The following is a 23,117-nucleotide window of genomic DNA, read 5'->3' as shown; positions in this document are numbered from 1 at the left end:
TTTAGAGGGGAAGGGAAGGAGAGAGGAAGAGAAACATCAATGTATGGTTGCTTCGCGTGCATCGCCTGCTGGGAACTGGCCCCTGCCGGGAACTGGCCTGCAACCCAGGCATGTGCCCTGACTGGGAATCGAACCGCAATTGTCTGGTTCGCAGGCCCACACTCAATCCACTGAGCTACACCAGCCAGGGCTGTGAAACCCTATTTTAAAAAGCATTTCAAAGAATTCCACACCAAAAATGTAGACAATCATAACCTATCCCCCAGATATTTCATTAGGGCTTATTTGTCTAAATATTCAAATCGGTGTTTATATTTGAAAGAATAGTGGCTTATTATTTAAAAAAACATAGTTGTGTTTTTACATGCCAGGTATGGGTACCTTTATTCAAGATTCTGACAAAAATTATCCCCAAAGTACCCTGGCTGGTGTAGCTCAGTGGATTGAGTACAGGCCTGCGAACTAAGGGATCATGGTTTGATTCCCAGTCAGGGCACAGCCCAGTTCCCAGCAGGGAATGCACGAGAAACAACCATATACTGAAATATCAAAACATCAATTGTTTCTCTCCCTCTTCCTTTCCTTCCCTTACCCCTCTGAAGATGAATAAATAAAATCTTTTAAAAAATTATCCCCCAAGTAATACAAATTTAGACACTTAATACAAGTAATACAAATTTAGACACTTAAAGTCCATGTGAAATTTTGAGAAAATTCTGAATGCAGTCTGGAGTCAATAAGTCAAAACTTTTAAATCCACAAATCATAAATCATATGTTCAGTATATTTTCTGAAACAGGTTACTAATTTAGTTTTCCTTTCTTTGATATTGGTATTTGGAATCAGTTGAATATAGTTTACATCTTTAAGTTCTAAGTTTGTATTTATCCTGAATATCTTATTATAATTAAAAACATAAATCCAGAAGCAATAACCCTTCCTTACAGAAGAATTCCAATTAATAAATGTAGAGAGAGAAACAGAACATCACCATTAGAACACCACAGTAGTAACTGACACAACACAAGCAAGATTTGCCAATGGATTATGCAACTGAGGGGGCAAAGGTTGAAGCAGAAACAGGACATTCATTTGCATAGTCTCCAAGTATCTCCAGATAATATTTAGTCATCACAAAGGAAACAGTAATTTTCAGTAGAGAATCCTAGCAGGCACTACTAGGTAGTGATTACGGTTAGTAACACCAGAAACACATTACACACCATCAGGCGCCATAACACACTATCACAGACTGGAGGACAATACAGACAACTAAATGCAAGGCGGGATCCTGGATTGGATCCTGTCACAGTAAGTCAAAAAAGACATTAGTTAGAAGACTAAGAAAATCTCTAGTTTTTAAATTCTCTACTTTAGTTAATAGTATTGTATCAAGGTTAATTGCTTACTTTGACAAATGGTTACAGTTATGAAAGATGTTACCAGAAGGGCAAGTTGAGTGAAGAGCATACAGAAACTATTTTTACAACTCTTCAAAAGCTCTAATTACCTGAAAAAACTTTTAAATAACTTTAAAAAAACATATACACATATGTATATATGTGTATAATATATACATATCAAGACAATGAAAACTGGTATCTTGGGCACTCAAATAGTTTTCTCACCTGAATTAGTCATTGTCTCACTGTTTTATGTTAACTTCGCTATTTAAGGTCCTCCCCCTTCTAAATTTTGTTTCAAGTAGTCTTCTAATTTTCATAGAAAAGCCTTTTTTAACATTCCTATGTTAGGCCAAAAACAAAAATCCTAGAATAAAATGATCACATTATCTCATAAAATCACTCATCCCAGCCATAAGACCCAGCCATTATGTTTTACTCCATTTCTTCTCATAACCAATTATGTTTGTATTAGTCTTGTATTTCTTTAATAAGGAGAGGAGATGGCTGATAGATTTATTATCACTAATAGGCCTAGCAGTCTAGAAAAGAAACATTATCATTTGCACATCTTATTAAGAAACAGCTGTTTTTCTAGTAACAGTCACTGTATACTAGATGCCACTTTAGATGTAAAAACTAAATTATTTACCTAAGTCTCTTCTATACGATAGCATAGAGATAGCACAGAGTTACTCAAGCAAGCCCAGCTAAGACCCTTTCAGTATCCCTCCCTTAAATCTGGCTCTAAAATGATTGTTACTAATGGTAATAAATATCTTTTAATAAAACAGGCAATATTTCCCATGCAATTTATTCTAGGGAAATAAATATAAACATCAAATCCACCTTTAAAAGAAAAAATAATTTCCTACTCTAGCTATGGCTGATTCATTCCCTGAGCATGAATTCCATTTTGCCCTCCTTCTTTTTTAGTATAAACTAAGCTGAAATCTGTTTGTAGGGCTCTTGATGCTGAAACCAGTCTTTTAGATAAAGAACAGCATTTCCAAATAGTTGTATTTATTCCTTTTACAGTTAATTATTTCTACCCACTGTGGCATTTAATTTTTCATCTGTTACCTATGCTCCATATGAAAGCAGCACTAGTGAAAAGATAATTAAAGGAAGGGGAATTTTAAAGTAAATCTTTATACAAATATGATAAAAGAGCAAAAAACAAAAATGGCCACAAGCATTTGCATTCCTATGCCCACGTTATTTTCAAATTGCCTTCTGCTATTAACCTAGAAGTGGTGAAACTCTAACCTAATGATCTATACAAAAAAGGAGACAGTTTACTTCAGGAACTCATTATGCATTGCAATATATTCAAGTGGTGAAAAGATATAAATTCATTCAGAAATGCCATACTATCTGGCTATTAATATAGTCTCTTGAATAATTACATTAAACATATTACTACAAAATGTACCAAGAAGTAGAGAATAATACTATATTTGCAAACTGCAAATAACAAAACAAAACAGAGGTCCAACAAAGTTAAAGTCCAAGCTGTAATTACACGACGTGTATGTTGAAAGCAGTCAAAATGTACAAAAATGTTGACATAATCCACATGTTTTAAAAAACAGAGCCTGTTTGTCTCAGATTATATCCAGTCTCATCTGGGAGATTTCTGATAAGCCTGTTACATAAAGTGTTATTTCCCTCCTGCTAATAAGAAGGAACTTGTAGATACCCATACATTTCTCAAGGAGTAAGTCTACTTGGCAATATTGGTAACTCCATAGTTTCCTATTACATTCATTGGTCTAAAAACTGAAAACAACTCATAACAAAAATGTTTTCCCAAATCCTTTACCAGTTTTTCAAGTTTCAAATCAAAGGAATGCTGGAATGCATCGCTTCTTGTCATCAACAGGCATTTCAAAAAAAGGGTAATTAACCAAAATCAAGAGTTTGGGTCAAGTTAGTTAACAGGCTTCCCCTTTGTTCTAAATCCTTTCATAATCCTTTTTTTTCCAATTTTTCCAGTATGGCCTGGATTTTACAAACAGCCTCTTTCCTGGCCTGTCGGACAGAGTCCTGACCCCCAGTTTCAACTGAATCCAGTTCCAAAAGTTCCTTGGTTAGCATCTCTTCCAGAAGCCAGTATGCTTTGTCTGTCTTTTTTCCTACGAACTCTTCTACTTCTTGCTCAAGATACTGGACTTTTTCCAGCACATGTATGATTTTTTTAATACTTGGGGGAGTACCTTCATCTGAAGGTAAACACTCTTCAGGAAGATTATGACTTTGCTCTTGATTGCTGGGATGTTCGTTGGTGGCATTACCATACAGCTGAGGCTCAGCACTATATTGGACTTGAGAATCCAAAAGCTCTGAATTATCACTGTTCATTGTTCCTGGGGACTCGTACTGGTGGACATTGCAAGGAAAGTTGTGCTGGTTCATGCCTTGATCTGATTGGCTATAGGGATATGAGGAATCCTTGGGGTGGGAAAGCAAAAAGGAAAAAAACTGTTTCAATGGTAATCCATCAACATCAGATCTGTTAGCCCACATCTTTCCCCTTCGTACATGAAAAGACTCCCCACCAATAAAACTGGACCCCCTTCATTAATGATTTGAGAAAAAGACAACCTTAAAAAAAAAAAAAAGAGTGCCCTGTCAAGTAAAAGGCAGAGATTTCCTGAGCATAAATGGCTGGAATCTACCATCCCTCCAAAAGGCACATCACCATGAATACCTCATAATCTACCCTTACTACCTCACAACCCACTAAGTGACTTAATAAATAGAAATTAGATAGTTTTCCCCATAAAGAGTTAAAATCTTAAGACAGATCTTAAAAAGGAACCTAGTCACAAGCAAATGATGTTCAGTCTTTGGTTTAACCACAATTTCATACTGGTTTGTCTTTGGTCTACAGATTAAGGTAATAAAATGCAACCTTTGATTCTGTTTAACATTCAGATATTATTACAACAAACAGTAAATGAGCATTTGGTGCTGGGAGTGGTCTTTCGGAAAGAGGATATGAACCTAAAACTGCTCTAAAAATAGTCTTTTTTTTTAAGGAAATTGGGCTAGGTAAAGCTATAGGCAGTAATAACCAACATTTTGCAGTTAGTCCCCACTTAACACAGATCATTGTATAAAAGTTTCACATTGTGCTTTTTTAACTACCCAAACATCAAAAGAACTACATTTAGGTCTCCTACCTTTGGCTGCTGGGGGGGTGGTGGTGAAGGGGGTGGCTGAGGAGAGCCAGTGCTAGGCCATGCTGAAGTACTCTCACTCATATAGAGATTCCCAGGTGGTGCTGAGGGTGCAGCTGAAGGCCAGGGGTAACGGGTTCCCATTCCATAAGCACCAGGAGAAGCCCATGAGTCCTCTTGTGGTCGTACAGATGGTCCTGGTTGTGGAACACTACGATTACCATCCCCATAAGGGTAATGGGGCAGGGTCATTCCAGGGTTCTATATTGGAAGAAGGACACATGCTGGTCATTGCTTAAAAAAAACTAAACACTAAAAAGAAGTAATGAAAATATTCTAGTATTAACAGATTCTGTGATGCTTAATCTCTCCTTAACAGAATATATTTTGACCACTACTAGGCAAAATTTTAGCATCTTGGATTAGCTATAGTAATTTCTCCAAGCCTTAAAAAGCTTGGTTCCAAAAACACCACAGGCAGATTTGCTGACAATCAAACTCAGAAGGAATAGGGTCTAAAATTCAATGGCTGAAACACAACATAAGCCTGTCCCATACATACTATAAATAGGTAAACTCATATAAGGAAGCAGAAACAAAGGCATATTTGTGGACAAAAAAGGGGGCCACATACTAATTAAACCTGACAAGCTAAGGGGAAGCTTATACGGTGGACCTTACAAACTCAGAGACCTAAAGTAAGCACACAGAATGGTCTGAAATGAAAACTTCCTAACTAAAAGTGAGTTACGGTAGGTAGTCATGTCCTAGGCCAGTAACTAAGCCTGTCTGTTGTCTTTTTTGCATCTATAATAACATACCTTTGGAATGTCAGAGTTAATTCCCCTTTTCACACCCATCGTGGCACAACCTCCCACCAGAGGACAAGACCACAGAACCCCTCATCGTTATCTTGTTCTCCTGCATACCATCTCTATCTGCTGTAAATTTTGTTAACTATCCTATACCCACCACTGTCAAAGAAGTATCTGTCTTTTCGTTTTACTTTTTATCAAATCTCAAAGATGTCCGAACTTTGCTTTCTCCTGTCCCCTAATGTACCAGCAATGGATTTCATGTAACTTCCTTGTCGCCTCCTTTGGTTGTAATGTATAATTTAAGGTGTAAAACTGCCATTCCTGAAGCATTTTCTTAATCTGTGGAGGCTGTGCTTCTTGACAATTGTTGTCAGTTTAGCTCAAATAAACTAAAAAATTCTGCACAAGTTTGGACGTTTCTTTTTTTTTTTTTCCTCTTTTTTTCCCCCCAGATGTTTCTTTCTAATGAACTGCCCATTACATTTCCTAAGCTCTGATATGGCCAACAGATCACAGAAAGACATTGCTTTAGCATCCTGCTTGAAACCTGCAGCTTCAGCGAACTGCTGGCCTTGATTCAGGGCCAATAGATGTTTCTCATGTCAACATATTAGAACCTTTGAACAGAGGAAAATGAATGTGGCATCGTTCATAAAACATTAAAAAATATACACCCAACAGAAAAATGCTCACCTGTGAAGCAGGATATCCAGGAACTTGCCCCCTAAGAGGAGGTGCTTCAGCCTGGCAGTCCTGCTGGGGATACATCCAACGAGAGACTGGGGTTGGGCTGTTCCCAGGAGAACGGTAGGTGCTTGGAACCTCTGAGGAGTAATTGGTCTGAGAATATCCAGGTGTGTAATAAGCCCCAGAGTATGAGGCAGTATTTGCCCCTGGGCAAGTTGTGTATGGTGGGCCATATGCTCCATTAGTGTAAGAATTCAAACTCTATAAAAAGCATAGTTGAGAGGAAAAAAAAGACATGTGAAAGAGTTGAAATGCTCTGACTTAATGCCCAACTTCAAAAGCTTTGGGAAGAAAAGAGATCAGTAAGTAAGGAAAATATGAACTATTAAGCAATCTTGGAAGCATTCTTTCTTTCATATAATCACATACCACATATTAAACTCAGATTATCGCTGTAGAGTCTGTGCAAAATAATGGGAGAGTATATTGTGGTGAGATGCCTTAGGGCAGTGCTTCTGTTCCAAACACTTCCATAAGTATACCTAACAATTAGACCTAACAATAGAGTACTCGAACTCACAAACTGGTGAGAGGATTCTGAGAAATGTGGGAGAATGGCTACAGAAAGCAGAAAACAACCATGATACAATCATGATACAATACAAAAAAAAAACACTACAGAGACAGACCTAGCTCTCCCAGAGGCTCTGTATATATAAGTTCATAAACTTATCTTGAAGGGTTATTGTTAAAATTAAATGAGATGACATATACCAAATGCTTAACATAGTGTCTGGTGTATAGTATGGTCAAAAAATAGTAATTATAATATCATTGTTGTTGGCATCACTACGGCAAGGTCAGGAAATGAACCCAGAACTCATGTTCTTTGTACTATTCCACTGTGCTTCCTGATAATAACAGCAGACAAGAGACAATTAATTTATTCCTTATTGTGTTTTAAATCACCTATCCAGACTACTACTGACACCCAAAATCCTGAGTTTAGTAATCCGAACAAGATTAAGTCTAAACTCTAAATTTAAATGATTACTTAAAACATAGAATCAAGTTTTCCAGTACTCATCATTCTCAGTAAGACTACATAATCTTTCCCAATTCAAATAAGAGAATAAGAATCCTGTGATGTTATCTAGACTTATCATGGTGACCATTTAACAATGTATACAAATGTCAAATCATTATTATGTTGTATACATCAAACTTTAGTTCTACTTCAATAATAAAAGAATTCTGATTTTTTTAAAAAGATTTTTTGACTTACTTTTAGAGAGAGGGGAAGGGAGGAGAAAGGGGAAAGAAAACATCGCAGTGCTAGAAAGCTATCCATCAGTTGCCGCTCACACGCCCCAGCAGGGAGTCTGGCCACAACTCAGGCCTCTGGCCTGACCCAGAACAGGGCCAGCAACCCTTTGGTTTGTGGGTTGACACCCAACCCACTGAGCCACACCAATCAGGGCAAGAATTCTGATATCTTAAGCTGATGTTAATAACTGCAGAAAATGAAATTCAAATGTGATTCCTAATCAAATTAGTGGCACATAAAATAGTGCCGCTAATTAATGTGGGATAGCCATCACAATACTGTGGAAAACACCTTAAATTCTTAATCATACTTTTATGGCAAGAGGATAAAAGACAAGCTATTATCACCACATGGCCTTCCTTGGAGTGGTTGAAACAAAGATCCCAGCAATCATTCCCTGCATAGGACAACGAACTACCCTCTGTCAAAGCCAATAGGGAGGCTGTTAAGGTCATCTGCCCATGGGCTGCTGTGCCTAAACAAAGAACCCCTTAATACAACATACACAGTTGGAGACTAGATAAAATATCATGTGACTTTCTGTACTGTTATTTAACTTCTAGAAATCCTTCCTAAGAAAATGATTCAATTGGAAAAAAGTTATAGGCATAAATTTGTTCATCATAACATTATTTATAATCGAAATTGCAAACAACTTAAATATCCTGTAACAATGGAATGATTTAGTAGACAATAGCCTGTTCATTGAGAGAATTTTGCTCTGCTTTATAAATTCACTGTTAGAACTGACCAGATTATTTAATTTTGTTAAAAAATTACTTTGAGGTTTTTTCTTCAAGTTTTAATAATGGCATTGTGGTATTTTTTAAAACTTCCTTAGAGTTTAAAGATATATATATGCATTTACAAGCGAAATACTCTGATGTCTAGAATTTTCTTCAACATACTCCAGGGATATAGATGATACAAGATGGCCATGTACTGATACTTACTGAAGCTGAGAGATGGGTACCTGGGAGATTAACACTGAAAGTAGATATAAGGCACATAAAAAAGTGTATGAACAGTGAATTTAAAGCTATGTAAAGATGATGGGGAAAAGCCTGAAAACAAGTCTACCAAAATATAGATATATTTTCCCTGGCCAGGTGACGCAGTTGGTTGGAACATCGTCCTGTACGTTCACCAAGAAAAGTTGTGGGTTCAGTTTCCAGTCAGGGCACACACCTAGGTTGTGGGTTCAGTTGTTGGGAACTGCCCTGCCTGGTTTCAGAAGCTGTAACCCCTCCGTGGCTAAGGCTGAGTAAAAAAGTCTTAGGGACATAAGCTGCTAAAGAGACAAAAACTTATCCCCTCTCTCATATCCCCTGCTTGGCCTGGTGGATGACTGATTAGCCAATGAGAGGTAAGATTCCTCAATGGAGGAACCACCAAACAGGCAGAGCCACCAAGGGGCCATCAGGAAGGACTGAGGGGATTATGGAGAAGTGACAAGACCCTCACCTCTCAGCTTTGTCATAGCCTGATTCCTCATTCTATCTGTAAAAAGTCTCCTAATTTCTTGGCTGCCCCAATTCCCTATCTGATTCAATGCTGAAACAATGCTGAAAAGGGTGCAGCCCTGTGCCGGAATGGGTGGTTCCCAGCGGCAGGAGGGGCAGGGAACTGATTGATCAGGCCTAAGAGGCAATGTACAGAATCCTGTGAAACCTGCTTTGATATGAATGTCCTCAATTTACATGTTAAGAGTCCAAGACTCTTTCGCCTTTGCTGTCATTCTATCTGACCCTGACTCAGAACATGCCCTTAAGGTTCTTTAAAAATTTGGTCATTACTGCCTGGCAATGACTTTACATATCTGCCCTGTATTCCTATGCAAACTAAACCCAATAAAAGCCCAGGGAAAGAGGTGCTCGAGGCCCTTCTCCTCTGAGAGATTGGCCGGCTTTTTCTCCCCAGGCAGATCATGCCTCGGTAGAGTTATTCTCATCCATGGTGGCCAAGAGAGCCTGCTGGACGGAGTTCCCCCACATTCAGTCCCTCATGGGATTGAGTGCAGGAGGTAACTAATCGATGTTTCTCTCCCATCAATGTTTCTCTTTCTTTCCCTTCCTCTCTAAAATTAGTAATAAAAAATATCCTCAGGGGAAGATTTTTAAAAAATGGATATATTAGTGTAAGAGAAATAATTTTTTTCCCACACTTTTTAAGTTTTTCTGGCTGGCCTAATAATCGATCTAACATAAGACTGAGCAACAGAAGAAAATGACCAATTTTATTACATATGTACATTCAAGGGTTCCATAAGAATATGGAATCCAAGGTCTCACTGGGCAGTTGAGGCTTATATGTCATTCTGGACTAAGAAGAAGGAGAAATAAGTATAGTGTTTCAAAGGGAAAGTAGGTAATTCATATGTAGGTGAGAAAGATCAAACATCTGGTAAATTCCTGCCACCAACGTGAACAAAGACTGTAAAAAGATCCTTGAACATAAAGCCAAATCTCACCAAATAAAAAAGGAAAAGCAAATACAAGGAAGAAACAAATGAAAAGATGCAGGAATAAAGTCACCTTACATACAACTTTCATTAAAAACTTAAAATGAAAAAAACCCACAAAAATAAAACAATAAATAAAATAAAATAAAATAAAATAAATATTTGACATAAGAAGTCAAATTTTCTGCCCTGACATGTGTGGTTCAGTTGGTTGGGCGTTGTCCCAAAAGCTAAAGGTCACTGGTTGGGTTCCCAGTGAGGACACATGCCTGGGTGCGGGCTGAATCCCAGGTCTGGGTATGTGCAGGAGGCAGGTGATCGATGTTTCTTTCTTACATCAGTGTGTCTTTCCCTCTCTTTCTCCCTCCCGTCCCCTCTACCTAAAAATAAATAAATAAATAAATAAAATCTTTTTTTAAAAAGTCATTTTCTTACGAAAGAAAGACAATAGCAAAAGACATCAAACTAAAAAGCATACGCAGAGCAAAGGAAACCACTCACAAAATGAAAACACAACCTACTGAATCAGATAAAATGTTTGCAAATTCTATTTCTGATAAGAGGTTAATTTCCAAAATATTTAAAGAACTCATACAACTCAACAGCAAAAAAAAAAAAAACATCATCAGATTTTAAAAATGGCAGAATATCTGAACAGACATTTTTCAAAGAAGACATATAGATGGCCGGCAGGTAGATGAAAGGGTCGTAACATCACTAATCATCAGTGAAATGTAAATCAAAACCACAATGAAATGGAATCAGGCCCCCATGGGGGAAGGCCTGGCTCTGCAGTGCTGGCAGGGGGCAGCGCTCTGCAGCCTGACATGGACCCCTTTAAATCCTCCCTCACTAGACTCTCTTCTGGTCGAGTAAGCCCGACAGCAGTTGCTTGGGTTGGGGCACAGGCTGCACAGGTTCTGTCCTGCCCCATGTGGGGACAGAAGCTATAAGCACATTTTACCCTGTACAAAATGAATTAAATACCAAGGTCTAAATTAAAAAAAAAAACAAAACACCCTGTACCTGTTAGAATGACTATTATCAAAAATGACAAAAAATAACAAGTGTTGGTATGGATATATAGAAAAGGGAACCCTTTCGCACTGATGGTGGGAATATAAACTGGTTCAGCAACTACAGAAAACAGTATGGAGGTTCCTCAAAACATTAAAAGTGGAACTACCATATGACCCCTGCAATCCCACATGTAAGCATATATCCAAAGGACACAAAAAAACATTAACTCAAAAGTGTATCTGCATTCCTATGTTCACCGAAGCATTATTTACCAAGAATGGAAACAACCTAAATGTCTATAAATGGATCAACAGATAAAGATTATGTGGTAGATGTATACAATGGAATATCATTCCGTCATAAAAATAGAAGGAAAACTTCCCAATTGGAACAACATGGATGGACCTTAACAGTATTATGTGAAGTGAAATAAGCTGAACAAATAAAGACACATACATGTGGACAAATACCATATCTAAACAAAAAACAAACAAACCAACTCAAAAATACAGGGAACAGATTACAAGGTGTCGTCAGTTTGATTCCCAATCAGGGCACGCACCTGGGCTATGGGCCAGGTCCCCAGTAGGGGGCACACAAGAGGCAACCACACATTGATATTTCTTTCCCTATCTTTCTCCCACCCCCCCTTCTGTCTAAAAATAAGTAAATAAATCTTAAAAAAAACATAAATACAAATAGGTAGTTACAGAATAATTACAGAATAGCCATGAGATATAAAGTATAGTATAGGAAATGGAGTAGCCAAAGAACTTATATGCATGACCCATGGACATGAACAATGGTGGAAGAATGCCTGAGGGAATAGGGGGTGCTGGGTGGAGGGAGGCAAAGGGGGAAAAATCAGGACAACTGTAATGGCACAATCAATAAAATGTAATTTATAAAAAAGAGAAAAAATTCAGAAAGTCTCAATTATAGACCATACCTGGCCTTGCATTTCAGGCCTTACTGGGTATGTACTTGGGTAAGGAGTCCTAGGCCGAGGAGGAGCATTCCAGTAGTTAGAATTGTAGCTAGGATATGGTGGCTGCTCCTAAAAAAAAAGAAAAAGAAAAAATAAATTCACTTATTACTAACATTAAAAAAAAACCACTCACCCAAGGATATGTTTATTGATTTTAGAATGAGAGAAACATCGACGTGAGAAACGCAGCTGCCTCCCAAACGTGCCTTGGCTTGGGATTAGACGACACTCCAACCAACTGAGCCACCTGGCCAGGGCATACTAACATTCTTGCATGGCTCTGAAAATTTGATAGAGACAGGTATAAGTTTCAAAAAAAAGGGCAATGGAACCTCACTGTAACATCACTTGTTATTAAACTGGTGCAGATATATGATAAATGTGGTGCAGATATATGATAAATCACATGCTCTAGAACAGGGGTGTCAAACTCATTTTCACCAGGGGCCACATCAGCCTTGCAGTTGCCTTCAAAGGGCCAAATGTAATTTCAGGACCATATAAACGTAACTACACCTTGACAGTTAAGTGAGAGCGCACCACTGCTGCTGGGTAGAAACAAGGTACCAGGCTAAATAAAACAAGGTGGAGGGCCGGGTTTGGCCGGTAGGTCTTGTGTTTGCCACCTGTGCCCTAAACAAAGCAATACGGACTGTCTAGTAAAAGCCTGTTCTTATGCATTAGGCCAATGCCACCAGACCAAACAATATATAAAGGAATTTTACTATGTCAAGATGATTCGCAAAACCAGAGACATTGGATTCCTTTATCTCTTCCCAATCACTAACCCCATCATCACTAAATTTAATTCACACAACACAATTACAGTTCTTTGCTGTTAAGAAAAGTAGTATTTACCTATCTCAACAACTTTGGAGCTTGAAAATATTACTACTAAACTTTACTTCAAATTTTCTAACTTTTACTTCAAATTATATAAAACTTCAATGTACTCAGCTTCTTTGCCTGGTTGCTCTAGACTTTTCACGTTCCTCACCTCTGCTGTGGTTCAGCTTTCTCCTGGCAGCCTACAACTAACTCCCTATCAGGAATTGATATAGAATAATTTGGTAATTTTCTCCAAGGAGAAAACATAGCTATGACATTAACTTCTACAGCTTTTTACTCCAACTCAAAAAGTTAATGCAATTATTTGCAACAAGGCAATAAACTATGATAAGAGACTAGATCAACTCAAAACTTTTCAGAGTCTAGTTTAATATATACATTCGTTATCCTATAAGCTGAATTACTGTGCTTTGAACTTTGTAATTTAAGCTTAAACTGGATCTTTGAATTTTTCCCCAAAACTTTGGTTTCACAAAGAAATCAACTGGCAGTTGTAATCACTGAGTTTTGCCATCTTAGCTTAACCTCACTAGTTATTGGTTTTATAAAACTGTTTCTAAATCATGTAATTATTCCATGTGACAGTATACAAACTGGACAAATTACACCTCCTTTACATAATGTATCCACAGAAAGTAAGAACCAGCAAGATTTTTTAAAAATGTTATGGGCAAACTTCCAAACCTAACCACCAAATCTCTCAAGCAGGCAAATCCCCGATTCATTGCACTCCCCTCCTCCTCCTAGTTAAGGGGTAAGCATTTGACTAATAAACTGATTTCTCTTCACCAAGAATTTGAAGCTTGAGCAAAGAGACGAAAAGACAAGAGATGAAACTTACTCAAGCCAGCGGTGGTAAACTAACACCTTATTCCCCAGGGCTACCCTGGCTTCTGTTCTTTCCCACTGTTTCTCCGAGGTACCCCTCATTTTACTACCTCTCCACCCTTCCATCCCTCACCCTACCATGTCCTCACTTCCTTCCTTACTCAGTCTCCCACAACTTAATCCCTTGCCAGTCTTTCCCTCAGGTATACTCACCCTACAAACACCTACCCGGTTTAAACTCAATCATCCACTGACCTCATAGCTGCACTTCATCTAAATATCTGGGGGAGAAAATCCCAACAAGCTGTCTGGTTTCACTGTAAATCCATGATCACAAACCTCAGGTAGACACTCAGCACTCGCTACAGCTACTTACTACGTTCACTACACTCTCCAAAACAGCTATTCTCTTCTCCCACCCTTCCTCTCTCAATTGACAACCTTTAAGTGGGGGGGCACTCGAAGCAGCAATCAGACAGAAACTCTTACCAATGAATGAAGTGTCTTTGGCCCTACTAAAGGCCAATTCTTCCACACAGCTCTGGATCACCTCTTACTTCCTATTCCTAACCCTTTACTCTTGCAGTTATCTCTACTCTTTCATGAATCATCTATTTCTCCTACTAGCACAGATCATCTCCATTAGGACACAAAACTGCCCTCGAGACTGTCCTAAACAAACACTGTAACATATTTTTAAACTACCATAACTAACAGTGTGGTGAATGATTGGGTGTATAAATAAACAAGATCAACAATAACTTGATAATTGCTGAAGATGAGTGATAGGTACCTGGAATTTTTGTCATATTAGTCTCTTTATGTCTGTTTGAAAGTATCTATAATAAAAAGTTAAAAAGCAAAACTGTAGGGCAAGGGATTGAAAGTAGACTTCCCTTAAATATACCCTGTTTTATACATTTCACTTTATAACAATTGTAAATATTTTACATAATTTTAAAAGAATGAAATGAATTTAAAATCCCTAAAAGAAAGCAAAATGAAACAAAACTATTTCAAGTGAATGTAAAACACCATAATTTGATTGACATCCCTAACAGGGATATACATACTTAATGATTATGTCATGTGGTTGGAAATCAGTATTTTCATAGTGGAAGATAAGAGATACAAGAATGAAATTTTACACTTTTAATCCTTAATTAGAACTGGAAATATCAGTAGGATTTCAAACTCTATTTTTTAAAAAGGACTAACAAGTTGATAAACACACACACACACAAATAATCCAATTTCCAAATAACCCAAGTAACTTAAAATGGTTTTCTGAATGGATATACTTAGTGGTATATATCCTAAAGGCAAAAAGCACGCAAAGAAATATTAAGCTTTACCGAGAACATTATTAGTAATAATATTAGCATTTTAATTTTTAAACTGTTTTGTGTGTACTGTAGAACAGAAGGAATAAATGAGTAGAGCAGTTATTGGAAACTAGTATTTTCACACGGAAAAGATAACATGGAGAAAGACGATCCATATCTTTCTCCATATGTAGTACCATGTACAGAGGATTTGAAGTGTAAGTACAAGTATAAACTAGCGTGCTTTAAAAATGTAATTTAAACTTCTATGGAAAAGGTGGGTAAAAGTGACCGTGTGCCAGTTCCCAACAAAGGATTTAAGAGTCAACACATCCCTGACTGGTGAGGCTCAGTGGGTTGGGCACTGTTCTGCAAGGCGAAAGGTCGCAGGTTTAATCCCTGGTCAGGGCACACGCATAGGCTGCAGATTCGGTCTCAGGGTGTGTTTGAGACACAACCTGTCAATGTTTCTCTTTCACATTGATGTTTCTCTCCTCTCTTTCTCCCTCCCTTTCCCTCTCTAAAAAAATAAATAAAAAAATATTTTTAAAAAGAACATAGTGTGCCCTTTAGCTATATACCCTCATACCTCCCCATTGCCCCAGCCCTACACCACTACTTACTTTCTCTCTAGATTTACCTATTCTATATATTTCATATAAACAGAATCATAGAACATGTGATATCTTGTGACTGGCTTCTTTCACTTAACAATGTTTTGGAGGTTTGACTATGCTGTACCATGTTATCAGTACTCCATTCTTTCTGTGGCCAAATAATATTCCACCGCATACAAAGGCCACATTTTGCTTATCCTTTCATCGGTTGTTGGACATTTGGACTGTTGCCACTTTTTGGATACTACTACTATAAACATTCATTAATAATTTTTTATGTGGACATATGCTTTCAGTTCTCTTAGATATATACCTAGACGTGGAATTGCAGAGTCATATGGTAACTCTGTTTAACAACTTGAGGAACTATGAAACTTTTTCCAAGGCAGCCTCACCACTTAACATTCCCACCAGCAACATATAAGGGTTCTAATTTCTCCACATCCTTACCAATACTTGTTTTTCTGTGCTTTTGTTTTTATAACCATCCTATTGAGTGTGAACTGGTATCTCCTTATGGTTTATAGGGTTACGGATCTGTGATTTGCACAGAGTTGGGTTTTCTTTTTTCTGCACCCCAGGCTTAATTCACTTTATTTTTCTTATAAAAATTATGTGGTAGCCACAGCTGTAGCCTGGATCCTCCACACAGAAGCTCTGATGTGGGTCTTTACAAGACGGTCGGTGAATTCCTGGTAGGGAGACTTGGTGAACAGTCTCTTTCCTGAGATAGGGGTGAGACAGCTATAGGTCTTGGGATGGCATCAAAAGTGGCCTTGGCCAAGTTTGCCAAGGTGGCAGCGCAGCCCCTGGCCGAGGTGCAGCAGTTGTCAATACCAGCCATCAGCAACAGTTTCTTGGGCCACAAAGGCTGCAACAATGCCAGTGCCACTGGGGGTGGGGATGAGACACACCAGCACAGAGCCACAGCACCCAGTCACCTTGCAAGGGACATTGTGGTGCTTGCCTATCTTGTTACCCAGGAGCCTCACCACACAGGGACAACTGAGAGCTTGGCCAGCATGATGGCCCCATGCATGGCAGTGGCTATTTCCTATGAGCACTTAGCTCCCAGAACAGCATGTCCATTGTAGTACCCAATGGGGACAAATGCCTCAAACCGGATCCTGTGGCCAGCACATGTCTGCTTTTGCACAGGTGTAATCTTCAAAACTTTGTCCTTGTGGGATGCTCCCAAGAAAAAGTCAACGATCTCAGATTCCTTTTTTTTAATATTATTTTTTTATTTAATTCTTGTTCAAGTACAGTTTTCTGTCTTATATTCTCAGCCCTGCCCGCCCCCCGCCCAGTGCTCCCCACTCCCTCCCATTTCCGCCCCCCACCCTTAGTTACTGTCCATGTGTCCTTTATACTTGTTCATGTGAGTCCCGATCTCAGATTCCTTGATGGGCAGGGAGAAGTGAGAGATCTTCTCCAGGGACTTGATCTTCATGTCCTTGACCAGGCGTCCCAGCTTGGTGATAGGCACCCATACCTCACGGTTAAACTGACAAAGAGACTTACTAACGTGCCTCCCCAAAATAGCCCCTGCCCAAAGAAACCTAACAGGAGAGGAATCTGAGTAGTGCTGCTCCTGCCCACATTCCATCTATAAATTTGTTTCTATTTTTCACTAGAATTAGGCAAAAATTATTAGAAAAGTACATTATAAATTATTTTATAGCTACACATTCCAAAATCACTTCAAAGCACTTTATGCTCCTGTATTATCATCACAACTTTTCTACTTTCGGTCTCATTCAGATGTCTTCCATGCTCCTCTACCATGTTCCCCTACCTCTCAGAACCGGACTCAAAACATTGACCAGCTCACCCTCTCCCACTTCCTTCACTACCAGGTGACCTAGCCGCCTGCTTCACCAAGAAAGGTGCCAAGAGCTATAAATCCCTTAACATCCTTCCAACTCCACATCTGCTCCATCTCCTCTACCTCAGGAAGAGGTGTCTCCACTCTTCCTTACTTCATTTTTCCCTTTTATAAAAATTAATTTATAATTTAATCCTCACCCAAAGATATATTTATTGATTTGAGGGAGAAAGAAAGAGAAACATCAATGTGTTGCCACCCGCGCCGCCCCGTGCCCCTGGTCGGGGCAACATCACCGTTTGGTGTATGGGATGATGTTCCAACCAACTGAGCCACCCAGCCGGGGCTCTTCCTCACTTCTTAGTATCCCTCTCCCCAAACCATATTCCATCCTTTTGTGTGCAACTTTTTCCCCAATCTACTAGATTACTTTCCTCTGCTTCCAAACACACTCAACCCCTTAATCCTAAAAATTCTTCCTTCAATCCTGCTTCCCATTTACTAACAAGCGTCTGGAAATACAGTCTACCTTTTGATCCAAACCTCCATGTATTATTACTTTAATACTATATTTTAAACTCCCACCGTGAAAATCAGCAATATCTTTTTTATTGCCAAATCCAACCATTTCTTTTCAATTCTTGCAACACTTACTGGCAAAATAGGTGTGTCCTTGCTTGGTCTGCACTGCATGACTCCCCTAACATTCCTGACACCTTTCTGAGTGCTATCTCTCACTGCCTGCTTTTGGATCCTCTTTTGCTGTCACCTATTCTAGACTCTCAGAGACTGTCCCTGGCAACGTTACCCAGTTTGGTAATTCAGTTATGTCTATATTTGATGACCCTCTCAAATCACTCTCTCCAGCCCTCATCTCCCTCTTAAGTTTCACATCTAGTGTTTTGTTCCTGCAGACGACAAAAACTGGATGCCACAAGAACTCTAAAATTTGACATCAAAAAACCAAAACAAGAACAGAAAATCACAAACTTCTCTAATCAATTCCATACATTGCACCCAGAGCTTGGCAGATGTCTGACCACCATGACGAACTGTCTTCCAGCAGAAGTGAAATAAAGGCAAAACATAAACCCTTGCCAAGTCTTTCTATTTCATATTTTTTTAAGCTCCTCTATTATCCAATCACTAGCTCTTTTGGTACAAAGCTAAACCATATCTTTCCATAAAAACCTGTTCCTCTTCACTTTTATTCCTATGAAAGCTTTATTCCTATGAAATACTAAAACCTCAGAATCACCTTCTGTTTCCCCTGTATCCCTAGCTTCCAAATGATATATACCTTTGATAATATTTTTTAAAGCTATGCAATTTATTTTGAAATGCATCCAAAGAGTAAGATAGATGTGATAAAGCAAATATAATAAATGATAATTATACAGAATCTAGGTGGTAGATATATTCACTGTATAATTCTTTCAACTTTTCTGTATGTTTGAAAATTGTTACAATAAAACATTGGAAGGAAACCTGATCACATTCAGACATTGTTCAAACATATGCCCTTTGACCCCTCTCTTATGAACTACTTTAGGAGCCTAACTGAGCTCTCTGCTCCCTCATTCCTTGGCATTTTAATCCTCCTCCAAGATAGCTCCCCAATCATCCCTGCCTCCTGATATTCACATCCTTGTGAACTTGCCTCCCACCTTATACCTTGGCTGGTCTCTATGAGATACAACATTTCCAATCAGCTCTTAGTTAATGCAGATGCTGCTAGTTCAGGGAGCAAACTACAGGGCTGCAAGTATGTTAGCTAACAAGGCAAGAAAAAAAAAAGAAAACTCCGAGAGGTAGATTTCTATTTTTCTCCTGCTGTATTTAAACACGTTAAGCCCTGGCTGGTGTAGCTCAGTGGATTGAGCGCGGGCCTGCGAACCAGCCAGTCACGGTTCGATTCCCAGTCAGGGCACATGCCTGGGTTGCAGGAGGTTCCCAGCAGGGGATGCATGAGAAGCAACCATACATTGATGTTTCTCTTCCTTTCTCCTTCCCTTCCTCTCTAAAGATAAATAAAATATTTTTTAAAAAAATAAAATAAACACGTTAAGATAAGAGTCAAGTCTTTGTAGTAGATTGGTGCAGCACCGACTCACTATATTCCATTCTACAGAACAGTGCTTCTTAAACTCTAACGTGCATACAAATCACCCAGTACCCTATCAAACTGCAGCAGTAAGTCTAGAGCAGGAGATTCTGCATTTCCAGCAATCTCTAAGCAACACTGAAGCCCCTGGAAGGACACTTTTTGAGTAGTAAGGTATTAAAAAAGGCTCCTATACTTTTTTGTTTGTTTATTTAACAAATTTAATTATAGATAAATGTAAGTCTTATACATCAAATCTACAATAAAGTTAAAAGATGAAAAACAAACTTAGAAAAAAACATTTGCAATATCCATGACAACATATACTCCTATCTTTTGCATTCATTTTCTATTGCTGCAAAAATTATAATCCTATACTTTTCAAGTTTCAGAAAATATCAACCAGATACATAAACTCTTGAAATGGTTCCCAAATGCCCATTACACATTCCAGCTTCACCTCCAACTACACCATCACCCACTCTATGTGCATGCCTATGTCCCAACCATACCTTACAACTGCGTACACAGTCCTAAAATCTTAACTTCTCTAACCTTACTCTGAAAAACACTTTTTAAAAATGTATTCAACTGACAAATATATATTATGAATCTAACACACTTTTGGTAATACAGCAAGCCCAAACAAAAGTCATTAGTTTAATGGTTCTCTCCCCTCTTTTTTGTTTAAATAAATTTTATTTATTTTTAGAAAGAAGGGAAGGGAAGGAGAGAGAGAGGGAGAGAAATATCAACGTGTGGTTGCCTCTCATGTGTCCTCTACTGGGGACCTGGCCTGCAACCCAGGCATGTGCCCTGAGTGGGAATCGAACCAGGGACCCTTTGCTTTATAGGCTTGTGCACAGTCCATTGAGCTACACCAGCCAGGACAGTTCTCTCCCCTCTTCCTTCAATTGATCTTCAGTTTGATTTGCCTCTTCATAGGCCAAGCATTTCATCATTCTACCATTGGATTAAAGTTTCACAGGCTACTTAGTCCAGATTTAGACAGAGAAAATATAGACCCTTCTTCACAATTAAACTCTCACTACTACATGTTTTTTCTCACACAATTTTTTAAAGCTATAATGAAGACACCATAAAACCCACCGTTTGGAAGTGCACATACAATTCAATTGTTTTCAGTAGATTCAAAATTGTGCAATCATCATCACCATCTAATTCCAGAATATTTTCATTACCCCCAAAACAAGCCACGTAAACTTTATTTGTCACCCCAATGTCCCCAGTCCCCCCAGCCCGTGGCAACCTCTAATCTTTCTGTCTCTACAGATTTGCCTATATTGGACATTTCACATAAATGAAACCATATAATATGTGGTCTTTCTGACCGGTTTTGTTCATGTAGCATGGTTTTCAAGGTTTATCCACATTGCAGAATGTACTGAATTGGCCAAAAAGTCCATTTAAATAAAAGACACATTTTTCAGTTTCACCCATAACTTTATTGATTTGGTTATTTGGAGTATGTCGGCCACCTCCCACATGTTATAATGTTGATTGTTCTCAATTAATCTTGATTTGATTGCTATGAACTTCAACTGGTCTAGCTGACTGTGCAACACCGTTGTCCAGTGAGAAATCTCCAGCACAAAACTTCGTAAACCACTTTTGACACATTCTGTCAGTTGCAGCACCTTTTCCACACACTGCACAAATCTTTTTGTGTTCCAGTTGCATTTTTACCTTCCTTGAAATAATAAAGCATAATATGCCAAAAATGTTGCTATTTTCTTTCATCTTTAATATTAAAATGGCTACACAAAACATCACCAATTTTGATACTTTTTTAAAAAATGCAGGATAATATGACATCTGTCACAATACAATCTAACAAAATTGTTTCACATGAAGTTAAAGACAACTAAGCACTACTAGAGCCATCTTATGGAAAAAATCAAACCTTCTGGCCAATGTATTTTGATACAACAATATGTATCAGTTCTTTCCTTTCTATGGCTAAATAATTCCATTGTATGATTATACCACATATCTATTCGTCTACTGATGGACATCTGGAATATTTCCACTTTTTTGGCTATCTGAACAATGCTGCTATTAATATGTGTGTACAAGTTTTTATGTGGTCATATGTTCTCAGTGTTCTTGGGTATATATCAAGGAGCAGACTTGCTGAGTAATACACTAACTCTACAATTAATGTTTTGAGTAACTGCCAAACTATTGTCCAAAGTGCTGAACCATTTTGCATCCCCACCAGTAATGTATGGGAATTTCGCTATTAAATTTTCAAACAATGAGGATGTTATAATTCCTGAAGGAAAGGAGAGATGTGCCCCACACCCTATTATAATAACTACATGAAGACTACTGCATTAAAAGAAGTATTGTAAGTGATCGCACTGTAAGGTATAAAAATATTGAATTACTATATTATACACCTGAAATGAATGCAACTAATATAAATCTGTATAGTAACTAAACTTAAATAAAATAAGATAAATTTAAAAAGAAAAAGAAGTATGTAGATGTCTGGCAGGAATATAAGAAATACAATGTTACAAGTCCGAGTATACTGAGCAAATGAGTTAAGCTTTCAGAGCCAATGGTCCTTTAATCATAAAATAGGGACGCTGTCTATGACATTTGTTGCAGTCGCCGTGAAAATCAAAACAACCAATACAAAAGTGCTTTCCAACACTGATAATTCGTGATTCGACCCTAAATAAGGCATGAGGGGCAAAGGGCTAAAAGCCCAGATCCCTCCCCACTTCCTTCACGTTCCTCCCCCGCGCGGGAAGGGTTACTGAGTGAAGGCGGGGGCTGCTGCCACCTCCCTTCTCCAGGAGGCCGGTCTGACAAGCCACGCAGGATAAATTGTAAGAGCTTAAAAAGCACAGCCGGGTCACTTCAGCCCAACATCGTTCCCAGACGAGGGATGCTGCACCCTCTCTTTAGCTTAGCAAGTCAGCGCAGCATCTTTTTTTCCCCTTTTTTAATGGTAACAGACGTTTATTATTGTCGAAGCAGAAAACGAGGGGCCAAGAAACACAAGTATATATGCCCCCACCCACGATCCTAGTCTTTTATATCTACAATCTCCTCCAAAGGTAAACAAATATGAAATCAGATCCATTGCAAGCTCTGCAGGTATAGCGATCTCAATGGCCCTCACCCCCAAAGAATCCTCTACCAGATCCCCCCCGGGACAGATGGCGCAAAGTTTACCTGGTGGCTTCCTGGAGCTCGACCCGGCTCCGTCCAGGTTCCTCCAGAAGGGTAGTAGCTATCACCTCCTCCACCTTCTCCGGGCCAGGTGGTCTCAGCCGGGCCGCCCCCGCGCATCCGCCAGGAAATGGGAGGCGGGGGAGGTTCAGGGCGAGGAGGGTATAAGGGTGGAGGTGGGTGCACGGGCACATCTCCACCCCCAGGGCCGTAGTAGCGGCCATAAGACGGACCGTCACTGGGGCCGTAGCCTGAACGCCTTAAGGCCGACATCCGCTCCGCTGCTCCGAGGCGCTTCCCGCCCCCCGCCACGGCCAGCTCAATGCGCAGGCGCCAGCCAGCGAGAGGGAATGGACAACAGTGAAGGGGGTCGTCCGACAACAGCCAATCCCAGGCTGAGTCCCGCCCCCTCGGCTGCCGAGTTCTGAGAGTTGAGAGGCTGATGTACGCGACTCTGGGGTCGAGGGATC

The 23,117-nt window shown here is 39.1% G+C and overlaps 1 protein-coding gene and 1 non-coding gene across 2 annotated transcripts; both read right to left on the bottom strand.

The window, feature by feature from the left end:
* Nucleotides 1-1,889: 1,889 nt before the first annotated feature.
* BAG4 (BAG cochaperone 4) lies at nt 1,890-22,949 on the bottom strand. Its single transcript, XM_037055368.1, has 5 exons — nt 22,651-22,949; nt 11,851-11,958; nt 6,100-6,354; nt 4,592-4,849; nt 1,890-3,857 (listed from the first exon to the last, which is right to left on the bottom strand). The coding sequence occupies exons 1-5, from the start codon at nt 22,918-22,920 to the stop codon at nt 3,372-3,374; spliced, it is 1,377 nt and encodes a 458-aa protein (XP_036911263.1). The 5' UTR covers nt 22,921-22,949; the 3' UTR covers nt 1,890-3,371.
* Nucleotides 5,857-5,993, bottom strand: LOC118993270 (small nucleolar RNA SNORA2/SNORA34 family). The gene has a single exon (XR_005067823.1). It is a non-coding gene; the product is annotated as a small nucleolar RNA SNORA2/SNORA34 family (small nucleolar RNA).
* Nucleotides 22,950-23,117: the final 168 nt, after the last annotated feature.

Source organism: Sturnira hondurensis, unplaced genomic scaffold (assembly GCF_014824575.4).
Source record: "Sturnira hondurensis isolate 20B ecotype Veracruz unplaced genomic scaffold, ASM1482457v3 Scaffold0008640, whole genome shotgun sequence".
Classification (NCBI taxonomy): Eukaryota; Metazoa; Chordata; class Mammalia; order Chiroptera; family Phyllostomidae; genus Sturnira; species Sturnira hondurensis.
Note: the sequence above shows the minus strand (reverse complement) of the source record. Positions and strands in the feature narration are given on the sequence as shown.

Coding starts and splice junctions, on each gene's coding strand:
- BAG4 (XM_037055368.1), bottom strand. CDS start 22,920: ATGTCGGCCTTAAGGCGTTCAGGCTACGGCCCCAGTGACGGTCCGTCT. Junction 11,959..22,650: donor GAGCTCCAGGAAGCCACCAG/GTAAACTTTGCG, acceptor CTTTTTTTTTAG/GAGCAGCCACCATATCCTAG. Junction 4,850..6,099: donor CTGGATATCCTGCTTCACAG/GTGAGCATTTTT, acceptor CTTCCAATATAG/AACCCTGGAATGACCCTGCC.